The sequence below is a fragment of the Oryx dammah genome, unplaced genomic scaffold (genome assembly GCF_014754425.2).
Source record: "Oryx dammah isolate SB20612 unplaced genomic scaffold, SCBI_Odam_1.1 HiC_scaffold_25, whole genome shotgun sequence".
NCBI classification, from domain to species: Eukaryota; Metazoa; Chordata; class Mammalia; order Artiodactyla; family Bovidae; genus Oryx; species Oryx dammah.
The window spans coordinates 97841828-97856489 of record NW_024070209.1 but is presented as its reverse complement, the minus strand read 5'-3'; the positions used below and the strand labels follow the sequence as shown (position 1 = coordinate 97856489).

Genomic DNA, 14662 nt, shown 5'->3' with positions numbered 1-14662 from the left:
TGGAGAATCCCATGGACAGAGGAGCTTGGCGAGCTATACAAATCCACAGGGCCGCAAAGCCTCTGACAGGACTGAAGCTACTTAGCACGCACCCATGGTATGCGCCCTTCCCATTGTTGGCACCAAACCAGCAGAGGGCGCCCTGGCACCACAGGTCCAGGTTCCACCACCTGCCGCCCTCTGGTGGCCACACTGGTCAGGGCGGGAAGGGAGCCCTGGATCGCCCCTGCCACTTCCAGGAGAGGGGTTCCAACTAAACAGGGGAATGTCCAAAGGCAGGGAGCGCGGGCCCGGCGGCCCTGGGTCTGGCCTGGGCCCACCCTGGCCAGCAAGGCGAGGCCAGCGATGACCACGCCAGCCGCAGTGGGGTACGTACTCCTTGTGGGCTGGGCTCCAGCTCCAGCTCCTTCTTACCCACCCAGCCCAAGAGGTACTTCTGTTCACACCACCCCTTTACCAACAAGCAGGCTAAAGAGGTGAGGCCAAATCCCCTGATTCCTCTCCGAGGCCGCCCTCTCCTCTCTGCCTCTCCACCTGCTCATCCACAGATAGGGAACACCTCCCCCATCTCAGCCCTTTTAGGACACGCAAAGAGGCTCAGCCAGGAGTTAAAAAGCATAAAGTGCAACACCAGCCAGCTTTTATTGAGGGCCTACTGTGTGCTAGGTCCTCCTCCCATCTCCCTGCACTTCCCACTGGCCAGGCAAGAGGGTGGCATGTGAGACCCAGCTGATAAGCTGGGTAGGGAGCCGACGGCGAGGTAGAAGGGGGCAGAGGGGCCACTGCAGCTGGGTCCCTAGTGGTGGGCACGCCTCCTGAGTCTGCCCAGCTTGACGCTGAAGGCTGGGGGTTGGGGCTTCCCTTCCTCCCTCCACCTGAGGCCCTGAATCAGATTGGCAAGGAAGAGGGCCTATGAGCCCTGCCCTTATGCTACGTGGCCTTGAGGGAAGAGAACCCATCTCAGTGGTTTCTCCTAATGGAAGACAGGTCCAGAGGGCAGACAGGCCATGCCCAAGGGAACAGCCAGATCTCTACTGGGTCTGTGGTTCCTGGGGGCGGCTCTTGCTGTGCCCCCTGGACAGTTGTGGTCTGCTCCCGGGCACGCCTCTGGAGTCACCGTCTAGCCCTGGGGGGACAGGAGAGGTGAGAGGAGTAGAAAAAAGTTAGAGTTGGATAGAGAGAGACAGAGAGAGATGCAGATGCAGAGACAGAGACAGAGAGATGGAGATGGGCTTAGAGAGAGAGAGAGCAGGTAGACAGAGAAAGGCAGACACGAAGACACAAACAGAGGCAAAGCCACAGAAAGAGAGGAGAGGAGAACGCTGAGAAGGGGAACTGAGACCAAGAGTCAGCCATAGATGTGGAGGGAAGACTGAGGCCCCGCCCTCACCTAGAGCTCATCCCGGGGGTGGGGATGGAGGCTGTGCCCACTGCTGCCCGCCAGGTCCAGGCGGGGGCCGCGCAGGGTCTTGTAGGAGCCAGTCCAGCTGATGAGGCGGCCACTGTCATCGTCCCAGGGCGAGGATGTCTCGGTGTCGCTGAGCCACTCGGCGTCCCCTGCGTAGTGGGTGGGGGCCGCGAGCAGGGGCCGGGCTGAGAAGGCCTGCAGGTCCCTCGGCCAGAAGTGTGCCTTGTACTGCTCACTGGGAGTGGGGAGGGGGGTTCAGGGGGGCTGGGGTGAACCATCCCACCCCAGACCCATGCCAGCCTGGAGCCGGGCACCTCACCCCCAAAGCACCTGACCACCCTCCCCATCTAATCCTGAGGTGGCATTTCTCTTATCCCCATTTTCCGGATGGGGAAACTGAGGTGCAGAATAGGAAAATCGCTTGCCTGGAAACCACAGGACATCACAGGATTCACAGAGGTGGGGCTGATGCCAAGGCTAAGCTGGGCTCTTCCTTGGTGACCGGAAGTGGCTCAGCCCTGCCAGCCTCAGTCTCCCCAGCTGCCCAGTGAGGGGACTTACTACCTGCTGAGGTGGGCTCTGAGGTGGGCTCTGAGGACCCTGCCCTGCAGCTCACTTGGGGTGCTGGTCAAACATGATGGGCAGGAACTCATCCACAGGCAGCATTCGGCGCAGCGGCTGGGAGGCCAGCAGCTTGCGGGCGCCCGCCAGGCTCAGGACGTATGCCAGCGTCCAGTAGGAGTAGCCGGCCACCACCAGGTGCGGCAGCCCCTCCACGACGGCCTCTTCCTCGGGGTTCACCTGCTTCCGGCCGAGGTAGCTGCAGGTGACACGGGGAGTCCCAGGAGTCACTGCTGATGTCCCAGGGGCCCACATCCCCAACTCCACCTACAGAGCCAAGCCCAGGCGGGGCGGGGGCTGGCCAGGGCTCCCTGCAGGAGAAGGCGGACCCCGGGAGGCCCACCCCTCTCCCTGGCCTCTGGGGGCCCAGCCTGCCTACATCAAGTCCCAAGGAAGTTTTTCCGCCTCCACCTCCTCCATCAGCTGCTCCAGCCGCCCCTTGAAATTGCTCTCAAAACGTACGTCGTCCTCAAATACCACGACCTGGGCCAGGCCCCGGGTGACGACCTGAGGCACAAGGTGGGGGTGGGAGGGTGGCTCTTTAGACCCGGCTGTCGTCCCCTCCCACCTGGCTGACACTGACAGACACTCCTGGCTTCGGTTACAGGCTAAGTGCTCAGCCCTGGCTATGTCGCTCAGCTGCTCCAAAGCCTGCTGGGGCTTCCCACGGCCTGGGGATTGAAACCCCAGCACCTGGCTCTCATATTCAAGGGCCTCCAGGCTCCCAGTCTTGCCCTCCAAGCAGATCAGGAGAGAAATCAGAACCCTTGCTGCAGTCCTGAGCACAACCTTATCTCAGGGGCCACAGGGCTCATCTCCAGGGACCCTCGGGAGGCAGGAGGGAGATGGAGACACTGGGAAGTGACCCCATGATAGTCCACGGACACCCAGCCCAGACGTGGCCGAACTGGGATCTGAGCCTGCATCTGCTGCGTTACAGAGCTGGGCTCCTCACTTCCACCTCCTGAGCCTCACTTCCGCCTCAAGGAAGTGAGGCTGGGCTGGGGTTGGGGAGAGACCCTAGCCCCCCAACACCCTGAGAAAAAAATGCTTTCTGTAACTTTTGGAGGTATGAGAAGAGCATGAAATCGGCTCAGTAAATGGTGACCCTTCGATCCTTTCAGAAGCAGCATTCAGTTCAGAAAAATAGAAATAGCAGCTCACATGCAACGTATTTCGGCAACAGTAGAAAATGAAAACAAGGAGGGTGTCTGTGCTTCACTTCCTGGAGGGGGCACCCCTTGGAGGGCCCGTCTCTGGTCCTCTCGGGCCAATTCCAAGCAGTGACCTCTCCCGGGCACTCACACCCCAGCCTCGGGCCAAGGCTGCCTGGCCAAGGGGTCTGGGCCTGCTCCACCTTCCTCTGCTGAGAAGGCTCCTCTCCCTGCCCATCGACAGTGAGGCCCATGCCGACCCCACTGGAGGCCAGGAGGCCAGGAGGCCAGGCCTGTCCACACCCTCGCACAGCCGGTACCTCGCCGGACCAGGGTAAACAGTTCTTTCTCCATTTGTGCGCCCTGCTCTGGTCCCTCTGCCCCAGGAGGGCGTGGCTGCATTCTTTGTGTTCACCTCTGTGTTCCTGGAGCAGAGGCCATTCCAGTACACAGCCGGCTCTCAGTGCATACCACGGGCTCAACATGGTAAAGGGCTGCGCCCACAGGAGGCTGACAGCTGCTGCTGGGTCTTCATGAGTGTGCTCCGTCACCCACCAGTCACATGAGTGCTGGCACAGAGCTGCGAGTGGGAGGGGGTGCCCTGCTTTCCCCAAGGGTGTGGGCCGAGGGGGCAGGGTCCTCACCTCCTCCCAGATGGAGTAGTGGCTGAGGAAGCAGCCCACCTCCCCCTTGGTCAGTGTGCGGCCCGAGTAGGGGTCCTGGTAGCCGGGGAGCAGGTCCACGCCGAGGGTCCTCATGACACTGCTGTTGAGCATCCTGAGGGAGGCGATGTCATGGGGTCAGGGGTGCCCACCAGAGACCCACCCAGAGCCGCCTGCACCGGGCAAGTTGGGGACCGTCACACTGGAGTCTGGTTTGAAGGAGGTGGCGGTGGTGGTGGCTTAGTTGCTAAATTATGTCCCACTCTTGGCGACCCCCTGGACTGCAGCTTGCCAGGCTCTTCTGTCCATGGGATTTCCCAGGCAAGAATATGGAGTGGGTTGCCACTTCCTTCTCCAGGGGATCTTCCCGACCCAGGGATCGAACCCAAGTCTCCTGTATTGCAAGTGGTCTCCTGTATTGCAGGCGGATTCTTTATTGCTGAACTACCAGGGATTCCCAGTTGGGAGGGAGGAGGCCTGATTACTGCCTCATGCGGTCTGAAGTCATCATGACTGGACCAGGGGGCTGGAGCTGCCTCGGGCAGGGTGGGTCATCCTAAGGGGAGCCGGGCAGTCTGAGGAGGAGACACCCAGGATGAAGGGCAGATGCTTCTCAGGCAGAGGCCCAAGCAAAGGCTGGACATCCTGCGGTCCAGCAGACTGGAGCGCATGCAGCCAGCAGCAGTGGACATGGGGGGCCGTGAGCGGCCTGCTCCCGCACCCCACCCATCAGGGATCTAGGTTCAGGAGGGCAAGGAAGAGCTCTGATAATCAGAATGAAGACCCCATTAACCTTTGGGATACTTACTGTGTGTCAGGCCCTGGAGAAATCTTCACTAAACCCTTATAAACCCCTAAGCGGAAGGCAGCTCCTCGCCGTTTCCGCAGCAGGGCTGAGAGATGGGAGGACTTGCCGGAGGCCACACAGCTGGTGACCAGGCCCAGGAGCTCCAGACCCCGGGCCTTAACCACTGCACCCTCCTCCCTCGGGTGGGCTGAGGAAGGGCCCCTGTCCTGTTCTGTCTGCCCTGGGCTCCCCGAGACACAATGACTCAGGCTCTCTTTGAATACTCCTTGGAACAGGAAACTCTTTCAACCCATCGTCTGCTTTCCCACCCCCAGGGAGCCCCGACGGGCCACCCTGGGCCCCCTCCACTGCACAGGACCCTGTCCCCATCCCGGAAGCCTCACCGGCCATCCACGGCGTCCACCACCCGCCCGGAGACCTCCATCTCCCAGAGCGAAGTCAGCATGCGCTCTCGGCGGCCGGGCCGACGGGCCAGGCTGATGACAAACACCTGGAGGAGGCAGGGGGCAGGGGGAGGCTGCGGGGGGAGGGGAGTGCCCGCCTCCTGATCCCGTCCTGTAGGCTGGGAGGACTCACCTCATCAAACCCCATCTTGCTGGGCCTCTTTGGGGGCCGGGACACATGAGCCGAGGCCCACATGGGGGGCCCATCCACTGCAGAGTAAAGCCCGCTGTCACGAGCCCCACTGGCTCAAGTCAGTGGCACCCTGGAGTCCCAGGCCCCCCTCATTTCTGCCCCCTTAGCAGGATGCCCAGCAGATCACAGACTCCACCTGCCTCTGCTGTTCAGAGGGGCAGACTGAAGCTCAGCAGAGAAAGTGACTTGTCCGGAGTCAGGGAATGATTTGAAGGGGGAAGTTGTGACTCCAGCCCTGCCCCCTGCCCAGCCAGGTCCGGGGCCAAGAAGAAGGGGCCCGTCAAGGAGAAGGGGCCCGTGGGAGGGGCAGGGAGTGATGGGGAGGAGGGACAACATCGGCTGGCAACCTCACCCAGCGCCTCCAGGATCAGGTGGATGAAGTTGACTCTCTCGTCCTCCAGCCCCTGGTGGGATTTCACAGGCACGTTCAGGTACCCATAACGCTGCTCATTGCACACGTGGACTGAGACCCCTGCGGAGAGAGGCCGAGTGAGTGCTGGCCTGCAGGGCGGGGCTCTCGGAACCCAGACGGCAGGTGTGAGCCCCAGTCCTACCAGTACCCACCACAGGAGTCCTCTCTGGGACCCCGTGTCCCCATCTGTGGGGTTGGAGGGAGATAGGGCTTGGCTCAAACAACATCTCAGGGACCTTTCTGCCAAGATGGTATATGTTCATCCAATAGATGTCTCCAGGGCACCAGCTGGGGGCAGGGGTGATGGTGGTGAGCAAGACAGACCGTCCCTGCCCTCAGAGGATTAAAGTGAGGAAGAAGCAGGCAAACTCCCACCTGGCTATGGCCACCCGATGCCACAGGGCCTTGCTCCACCCTCTAAATCTCGCCCGCCTCTGCCCATCCCGCTCACCCAATCCAGCACCATCACCTCTGGCCCAGATTCCTACACTTAACCCCTCCCCTTCTCCGGCCCCTGCCACGCTGTCCTCCACCTGGCAGCCAGAGTGGCCCTTTTTTTAAAAAAATTCCTTTGGTGTTTGTAATCTTTATTATAATCATTTATTTAGCCTTTGTCTTCTAGACTGTGAATCCTCCAGGGCAGGTCAGTCGGTCAGTCAGTCAGTTCAGTTCAGTTGCTCAGTTGTGTCCAACTCTTTGCAACCTCGTGGACCGCAGCACGCCAGGCCTCCTTATCCATCCCAGAGCTTGCTCATAAAACACGGTGTCTATTGAGAAGTCAACTCCAGGCCCAGCACTGAGTACACAGCCCGGCAGAGTGCAGGGGGTGGAAGCACTAATAATGGAGATAAAACCCCCGTTCACGGGACTTCCTTGGTTGTCCAGTGGTTGGGAATCCACCCTCTGGTGCAGGGGATGCAGGTTTGATCCCTGGTTGGGGAACTAGATCCCAAATGCCATGGGGCAACTAAGCCCATACACCACAACAAAAGATCCTGCAAGCCAAAACTAAGACCCAATGCAGCCAAAAAATAAACATATGATGCTAAAAAAATTGCCTATCTGCATATAAATAAAAAACTTTACAAAATAATTCACTAAACTCCTTTGAACCACTGAGCAGTAAACAGCAGGTGATACTCAAGTAGAGGTAAACAAATAAAGTTTCTCAGTAGTATCCGACTCTTTGCCACCCCAAGAACTATACAGTCCATGGAATTCTGGAGTGAGTAGGCCAGAGTACTGGAGTGAGTAGCCTTTCCCTTCTCCAGGGGTTCTTCCCAACCCAGGGCTCAAACCCAGGCCTCCCACATTGCAGGCAGATTCTTTACCAGCTGAGCCACAAGTAGAGGTAGGAATGAAAAAATAAGAAAATAGGGAGTTGCCTGGTGGCCTAGTGGTGAGAGTTCTGTGTCTTCACTCTTGTGGCCTGGGTTCAGTCCCTGGTTGAGGAAGTGAGATCTCAAGAGCCGTCCAATGTGGCAAGAAAAAGAAAAAAAAGAAAATATCTGTGCTTCTCATTTTTCATCCATGTATTTGTTTCACCTTCATTCACGTCTTGCACTTGCTAAGATCTTTTTCCTTCCTGCGTGTTTGCACTGTAGACGTCACCTCGTGGAGCACAAAAGAATGATGACGACCCCCTTCTCCCTGGCCACTCCTCACACGACGCTTGTCCAGGTGCAGCATTTCCTGATGGAACCGCCACTTCTAATCACCTTGACCATGAGCAAAGTTCTCCACCCAATGGACAGCCTGCATGTTCTCGCCGCCCATGCGTGCACACTGTGAACGACACTCTCTGCCGCCTTCTCAAGGTTCTTATGCCAACAGCAGCATCTCTGTCTTGCTGTCAACTTCAGTTCTTCCCAGGACTGCGGTTTATCCGATCCAAGCCCAAACATCCAAACATTTCTTCTTCTTTTTTTTTTTTTTGACCATGCTGCATGGCTTGCGGGATCTTAATTCCCTGACCAGAGCCTTAACCTGTGCCCTCGACAGTGAAAGCATAGAGTCCTAACCACTGGACCACCAGGGAATTCCCCAAACCCAAACACTTCCTTGTAACTTTCATCTTAAAAATAACTACCCACAGCAGAATGATTTTTTTTTCAGTGTTCATGTCCAATTGGATGATTTTCTGATGGCTGCCTGACACCCACAGGCTAACGGCCAGACGCTTGCCCATCAAGTCCCCACAAGCTGGCCCCTGCTCACCTTTCCCGCCTCAGCCTGCACTATGCCCCCTCTTTGCGCTCTAGCTGCCTGCCTTTGTATGTCCCCGGCCACCACAGGGCCTTTGCATCTGCTGGTCCCGTTGTCTTGCTCTGTTTGCCTTGTTAATGCCTACCCATACTTTAGATCTCAGTCCCAGTGATTACATCCTCCAAGAAGCCTTCCCTGGAGACCAGGTCAACGCTAGTCTAAGCTCCCAAAACACCTATAATCAAGAAGCTCTTCTTCCTGTCATTGTGATTGACACTGATTTGTGTGATCCTTTGGTTGACTGGACTGGAGGATCCAGGAAGTCAAGGACCACCTGATTTTACTCACCACTGTCTCCCTGGAGCCTGGCACCTGGTGCATGCGTGTTAAGTCGCTTCAGTCATGTCTGACTCTTTACACCCCTATGGACTTTAGCCTGCCAGGCTCTTCTGTCCATGGGATTCTCCCGGCGAGAATATTGGAATGGGCTGCCACGCCCTCCTCCAGGGGACCTTCCCGACTCAGGGACTGACCCTGTGTCTCTTATGTCTCCTGCATTGGCAGGCGGGTTCTTTACCACTAGTGCCACCTGGGAAGCCCTTGGCACTGGTAGGTGTCCCATAAATATTTGCCTAATGAAGGAATACATGCAAGCGCCATGGTGGGCACAGCCAGAAGGACATCTAACCTACTGGGGCAGTGGGCCCAAGAAAGCCTATGACCCGAAGCACAATTAGGAATTAGCAAGATAAACTGTGGAGTGGGGAAGGGCATGCAGAGCAGAGGAAACAGCATGTGCAAAGGCCCAGAGACCTCGAAAAAAGGCTCGACAAGAGCTGACGTTACCAGCAGCCTGACAGGCGTAGGCAAAGACGATGATGTCGTCGAAGGGCCAGGTATAGTTGGGGTGAGGTGGGTCGAAGGCCAGCTGGGCCGTCTCTTCAGCCCGCAGGGATACCAGGAAGGTGGAGTGGACCATGGGGACGCGGAAGCAGCCCCGGCGCTGGCGGTTCTTGGTAGGAAAGTAGTCGGCGGTGCGGCGGTAGTAGCCCTGGGGAAGGGGTGGCCCTGGGCTGTGAGAGGACACCCCTCCATCCCCAGCACACCACTCCCCAGCCAGGGCTTGCTGCCCTCCACGTCCCTCCTCCCAGACCTCAAGCCTCCCGAGGCCTGTGTCCCCAGCCATACCTGGGGGGTGATTCCACACCAGAAATTGGAGTAGTAGGTCTGAGAGTCCAGCATCGGGGCCACCACGGGCAGCCCCTGCTCGATCAGAAGCTGCAGCGTCTGGTTGTTCGTCAGAATGTTGTCTGTGTCTGCAAACTGTGGGGAGGCGGATGTCACAGGCCCTAGCCTTGTCTGTGCCTCCCAGCAGCCTCCCAAGGATTCACTGAGTGGGATCCCTCCAGATATCCAGGGACCCAGGATATCTTCCACAATCCAATGTTCCCTCAGAGAGATCTAAGCTATAAACCAGGAGATCTGTTTCTGGACCAAGGATCTAGTCTGGAGCACTGGCTCAGAGACCTGGTCCAGAGATTTTACGCCTGAGTTGCTGATCTAAGAACTTTATCTGAAGCCTTAGGAAGGAAATTCAAAGACCTACTCTGATCTCCTCTGGACAGGGGAAGCCTGGCGTGCTGCAGTCCATGGGGTCGCAAAGAGTCAGGCATGACTTAGCCTGAGCAGACTGAACAGCAACAACCCTGCTCTCTGGTCCAGGGAACTAGGCTCAGATTATACTCTGGGCTCTATACTCTGAGACTGAGTTACACTCTATATTCTGGGACTGAGTCTCAGTGTACACCTTGAGCTCTGTCTCAGGGATCCAGGCTTAGTACAGAGTCTGAGCTCAAGCAAAGGGATCCCAGCTCAATACTTGATCTGGGTTCTGATCCAGGTTGCTAGCTGAAGGGTCCAGCCTACAGATGGTTAAATTGCACCCAGATTTCTGTCAAAGACAGGTGCCATCACCTGTGGGGAGCCCGATCGTAGGCCAGGCTTTCTTACCAGGATATAGTCTGCCCCCCAGTCCCTGGCAAAGGTCAGGGCTTCCTGTTTCAGCTCCATCAGGAACTGATGCCTTTCTTTGGTCCAGTGCTTAGGGCCTTCTTCATCTGGGTAGGACCTGAGGTGGTAAAGAGATGAAATGTTCCATGGGGTAGGCGCATGTGGTCAGAGCCCTGGCCTGCAGTCTGTGACTCAGAACTGTCCCTTTCCCTCTCTGGGCTGCACCTGTTGCCCATCTTCCCCAGGACCTTTGCCCTCAGGCCACACCTGGGCTCCCCCTCGGGCCTCCAGACCACAGCTGCATAGTCATCACCCACGGCAGCCAGCCACTCCTGTAGCATCGCTGTAGTGTTGTCCACATTGTGGTCCGTGGCACACCTGGGGACACAGGAGGAAGGAGGGCGGGGGAGGGGTGGCACAGCCACCAAAGGACCAAACCCTAAGGCAGTCTTGACCCCTGGAGCACCAACCCCTGCAGGACGGGTCTCTCCTGGAAGCAGAGGAGGTAGGTGTGCTACAGAGGAAGGCGGGCAGCCAGGTCCCAATCATAGGTCTGTGTTCCACTGTGTGACCCCAGGCAGGTCCAGACCCTCTCTGGGCTCACGTTCTCCCTCTGTAACTAAAAGCCATCCTGGCAAGCTCAGGGGCTGAGGTGACAGAACTCAAATGCAGCATTTTTTTTTTTTTGACAGGCAACTAGGATTTATTGGTGGGCATGAGTAAGGAGGGGACAGCGCCAAGGCTCTCATGAATGCAAGACCTGCCATTTGTCCAGAAGGAAGGATGTATTTGGCCCCAAAGCCATTGGGATGAGCTGTTTTTCTGCCACCATGCTTTCAAGTTCACTAGCCTTAAACTTAGTAAATCCCCACTTCTTAAAAGATGTGGATCGACTGGCAGCCAGGGAACTTGAACTTGGCCCTACAGAAGGCCTCAGTCACATGTTCCTTGTTCGGAAGCTTGGTACCGATGGGCATTACGACTTGGTCAGTGTGGACCCTGGCCACTGTGCCCTGGGGCTTTCTGCCACACTTACCAGTCTGAAGCCTAAATTTGGGGACAGCATGCCAGTCATGAATGTCCACTGGAAAGGGCTGTCTCCAGGGTTCCTTAGGGCAATCTGGATAGGCAACAGGCTGCATACGCTCCCCAGGAGGCTGTCTGCAGCCACTCAAATGCATTTTGAAAGATGAGAAGGCCCTCAACTTTGAGGAGCACACCTGCCATATTTCCTGGTTTTCTTCCTTCCCTGCTGTGTGACCTCAGGTTAGTCCCCTCCCCTCTCTGAGGCAGGACTGGACAGAGGAGCTGCTGCTTCCCTCCACCAGGAAGTTGTAATAAGGACCAAACCACACTCTGAGCATCCCTGAGAAGACCTGATGGGCCTGAGTTCCAAGGTCACCTCACACAGCCTCTCCGAAGGAGCTGTCATGACAGAGCGGGGCGAGGGGGCCTTAGCCAAGAGCCCAGGTTTTTGGTGATGCTGCCCCTTTAAGCCAAGTCTCCAGAACTGAAGACTAACTACGTGTCAAGTCTTTTGGGGGTGGGAACTAACTAAACTCCTGGACTGGTAATTGTGGGCAGCCTCCCCAGGCCACAGCTCCACCCCCAGCCCAACTCTGGTGAGTTGGGGAGGGTAGTTTGGTCACTTCTCTCAGTTTATCCCCAACCTCAGCTTGGGACTCCTCCCTGTTCTGGCTTCCACAGACTGTGGCCTCTAATTCCAGGGCCCTGGGGGGACACCTCGGGGGAGAGACACAGGAAGGGGCTTTGCCCTTGGCTGGCAGGACTCAGCCCCTCTTCTGAAAGAGGCTGGAACTAGCCTGGGGAAGGGGGAGCGGTTGTGACACCCCCATAGAGCAGCATGGAGCCCAGGGCTGACAGCACCCCTATGGGCTCCCCAGGAACTCCCAGGCCTGCTGAACTCTGCCACATCGGGCCCCAGGGGACGCCAGCTGCTCCTGTTGGCTCCACTCTGTCAGGCTGACCACAGGTCCCACGGCTTAAGTTTCAGCTCTGGTGGGCTGCAGCAAGAGCGGTTGGCCCCAACTTACACCTAGAGGAGGTCCCGAAGGAGGAGCAGGGGCCAGAATGAGGGATGGGTGTCCCTGTTCCAACCCAAGGCCTCCAAGGTCAGTCTGCAGGGCCAAGGGGACAAGGGGACCCGCCAGGAGGCTGGGGTTGCTGGAGGGCCTGTCTGCAAGGGGAGGGGCCTGTCTGGGTGGTGTCTGGGCAGGGAGCAGATGGGGCCAGCTGGAGCCCAGGCTGTTGGTGGTGGAGTTGTTGCGGGGGGGGGGGGGGGCGGTAGATGCCCAGTGGGTGCCAACGCCCGGGTCTATCTCACCAGAGGGCCAGCCTGGCCCTGGGGTAGTCCAGCCGCTCCAGCGCGCCCAGGTAGTGAGGCAGTGAGTGCTCGGCATTGCGGGCCAGGATGGCAAGGACCACGGTGGGCAGCGGCGGCTCCGCGACTCCCGCAGCCTCGGGCCGCGGCCCCAGCAGGAGCAGCAGCTGGAGCAGCGGGGCGGCGGGGGCGACGCGCATGGCGGGCGCTCGGGCGGAGGCAGCGGCGGCCCCCGGGGCTCCCGGGCGCGCCGAGGGGAGTGGGTGGTGCCGCCGGGCCCTGGGCGGGGACCAGGGCGGGGCCGAGGCGGGCCAGGAGTGGGGCAGGGGGATGTACTACTCCCTCCCAAGAATGGGCCCCCACTCCCCTCCGATCCCTATCCATAGATTCTCAGATGTCCTCTCCTCGGCCCAGGGCGTCGCAGGACCAGGGCCCGGACACCCGCTCCAGACGCGATCCGGGAGCAGCCTCTTCCCGGCTGGAGGCTCGTGGGGCGACGGCTTCCGAGCCCTCCGCGGCGTCTCAGAATACTCGACTACGACTCCCCTCCGGGGCGTGCAATCCCCGGAATCCGGCTTCACAGATTCCTTCAACGCCCCTGAATCCGTACTGCCTGGCCATCCGTCCGACCCTCGGACCCGAGCTGCGTGCGGACCGGGCGACACCGCCACGGCCCTTTCCTGGGTTCCGGGGCTCCCGGCCCCTCCGCCGCCCCGCCCCCGGGCGCCCTCTGGCGGGCCCAGACGGAACTTCGCAGAGCCAGACCCGAGAAGGGGTGCGGGGAGCGGGGGTAGTCCCCTGACCTGGACGCGCCATCCCGCCGCGGTCGGTCCGAGCCTGGCGTCTCCCGCGCGTCATCGTCGTCGCCTCCGTCGCCAGCACCAGCACCGCTCCGGGCCTTTAGGAGAGCAAAGCCTGCTCTTAGATTGAGTGTAGAACAAGGGCACCACACGGCCCCCTCACGGTGTCCCAGACCTCCCTCCAAAGCAGGGTGACTCCAGTGTCTGGTCAGAGTCGGGGTCCGGAGGCCCCTGCTGGGTCTCCAGCCTCTCTCAGGGAAAAGGAGGGCCCTGGAGGCACCAGTGGTGGGGTCTAGCTCCTATGCCACCGACCCGGTGGGCAGGTAGGTCACTTTTCTCCTGAGCCTCGGGGCCTCCTGGGTAGAATTGGGCTGTAACAGCGCCCATCTAGCAAGGATTCCTTGAGTGCGTGAATGCGCTTGAATTCTATGCATGGAGCCTGGCAAGGGAGAAGAATTCCTGGGGCTGGAAGACAGGACTGGAGAAGCCCGGCTCTCCTTCCATTCAGCCCCTCACTCAGGTGGCCCTACGATGGAAGGCCTGAGGTCCCTTTGCCAAAACATCATGGGGAAATGAGTCCCTCCCCTTGCATGGTTGCTTCTTTCTATCCCCCACCCCCAACTTGAGTGACTTCGAGGTGGCTTAGAAGTGAAGTGAAGTGGAAGTTGCTCAGTCGTGTCCGACTCTGCGACCCCATGGACTATACAGTCCATGGAATTCTGCAGGCCTTTCCCTTCTCCAGGGGATCTTCCCAACCCAGGGATCAAACCCAGGTCTCCCACATTGCCGGTGGATTCTTTACCAGCTGAGCCACAAGGGAAGCCCACTGCCAAACTGCGCTGCAAAGCATGTGGAATCTTAGTTCCCCAGCCAGGGACTGAACCCATACCGCCCCCTGCATTAGAAGCAAGGAGCCAACCACTGGAGTGTCAGGGGAAGTCCCTAGGATACTCTTCTAAAGCAAAGCAGCGTCCCCGGCTTCACCCATCCCAGGGTTATCCCAGAGCTTCTGCCCATGCTATTAGTCACGGGGGCTTCCAGATTCTTCCCTCACCTCGAGTCATCCGTCTTCTCCCAATGCAGTGACCCCTCCAACCTTCACCTCTCTCCCTCCTCAGTCTACAGTGGTCCAGCCAGTTGCTAACTCCCTTGTCCCAGGTTTCCCCCATCACTCCTGCCTGGAAAAACCCTATAGCCATCTTCCTTTGGGGGCACACTCCGGATCTCCACTCCCCACTGGCCTTGCACTGAGCCCAACAATTCAGTTTCCCTGGGCTCCTGCCCACCCTGCCCCTGCCGCCCCAGTGGTATTTCACCAGCTTGATCTTCTGACACCCTCACTCTCCTCTCCCTACCCCAGTGAAAATCTCCCTGCCCTTCTTGGAGAAAAGAGAAGCCATCACCTTGGACTTCCCTGGTGGTCCAATGGTTACCAGTCCGCCTTCCAATGCAGGGGACCTGGGCTTGATTCCTGGTGGGGGGACTAGGATCCCACGTGCCTCCAGGCAAAACTAGGTCTACAAAGAAAACTAACCACAACAAAGAGCCTGCGTGGCTGTTGCAGCTAAGGCCCCAGGCAGCCAAATAAATATTGTTCAGAGAGTG

General features: G+C 58.6%; 1 protein-coding gene and 1 pseudogene across 6 annotated transcripts; both read right to left on the bottom strand.

Annotated features, from left to right (window-relative positions):
• Nucleotides 1–608: 608 nt before the first annotated feature.
• Nucleotides 609–12458, bottom strand: CERCAM (cerebral endothelial cell adhesion molecule). Of its 6 annotated transcripts, none has more exons than XM_040225268.1 (13): nucleotides 12261–12458; nucleotides 10142–10294; nucleotides 9917–10034; nucleotides 9095–9229; nucleotides 8753–8957; nucleotides 5642–5761; nucleotides 5230–5306; nucleotides 5037–5143; nucleotides 3828–3960; nucleotides 2409–2536; nucleotides 2025–2228; nucleotides 1391–1643; nucleotides 609–1126 (listed from the first exon to the last, which is right to left on the bottom strand). In XM_040225268.1, exons 1-12 carry the CDS (start codon nucleotides 12455–12457, stop codon nucleotides 1391–1393), a joined length of 1830 nt encoding a protein of 609 aa, XP_040081202.1. In that variant the 5' UTR covers nucleotide 12458; the 3' UTR covers nucleotides 609–1126. The 6 variants fall into 6 exon arrangements, with proteins under 6 accessions (XP_040081202.1, XP_040081203.1, XP_040081205.1 ...); XM_040225269.1 differs by having other exon boundaries at nucleotides 622–1126; nucleotides 10184–10294; nucleotides 12261–12457; XM_040225271.1 differs by having other exon boundaries at nucleotides 622–1126; nucleotides 10234–10294; nucleotides 12261–12415.
• On the bottom strand, nucleotides 11009–11103 carry LOC120852349 (annotated as a pseudogene).
• Nucleotides 12459–14662: the final 2204 nt, after the last annotated feature.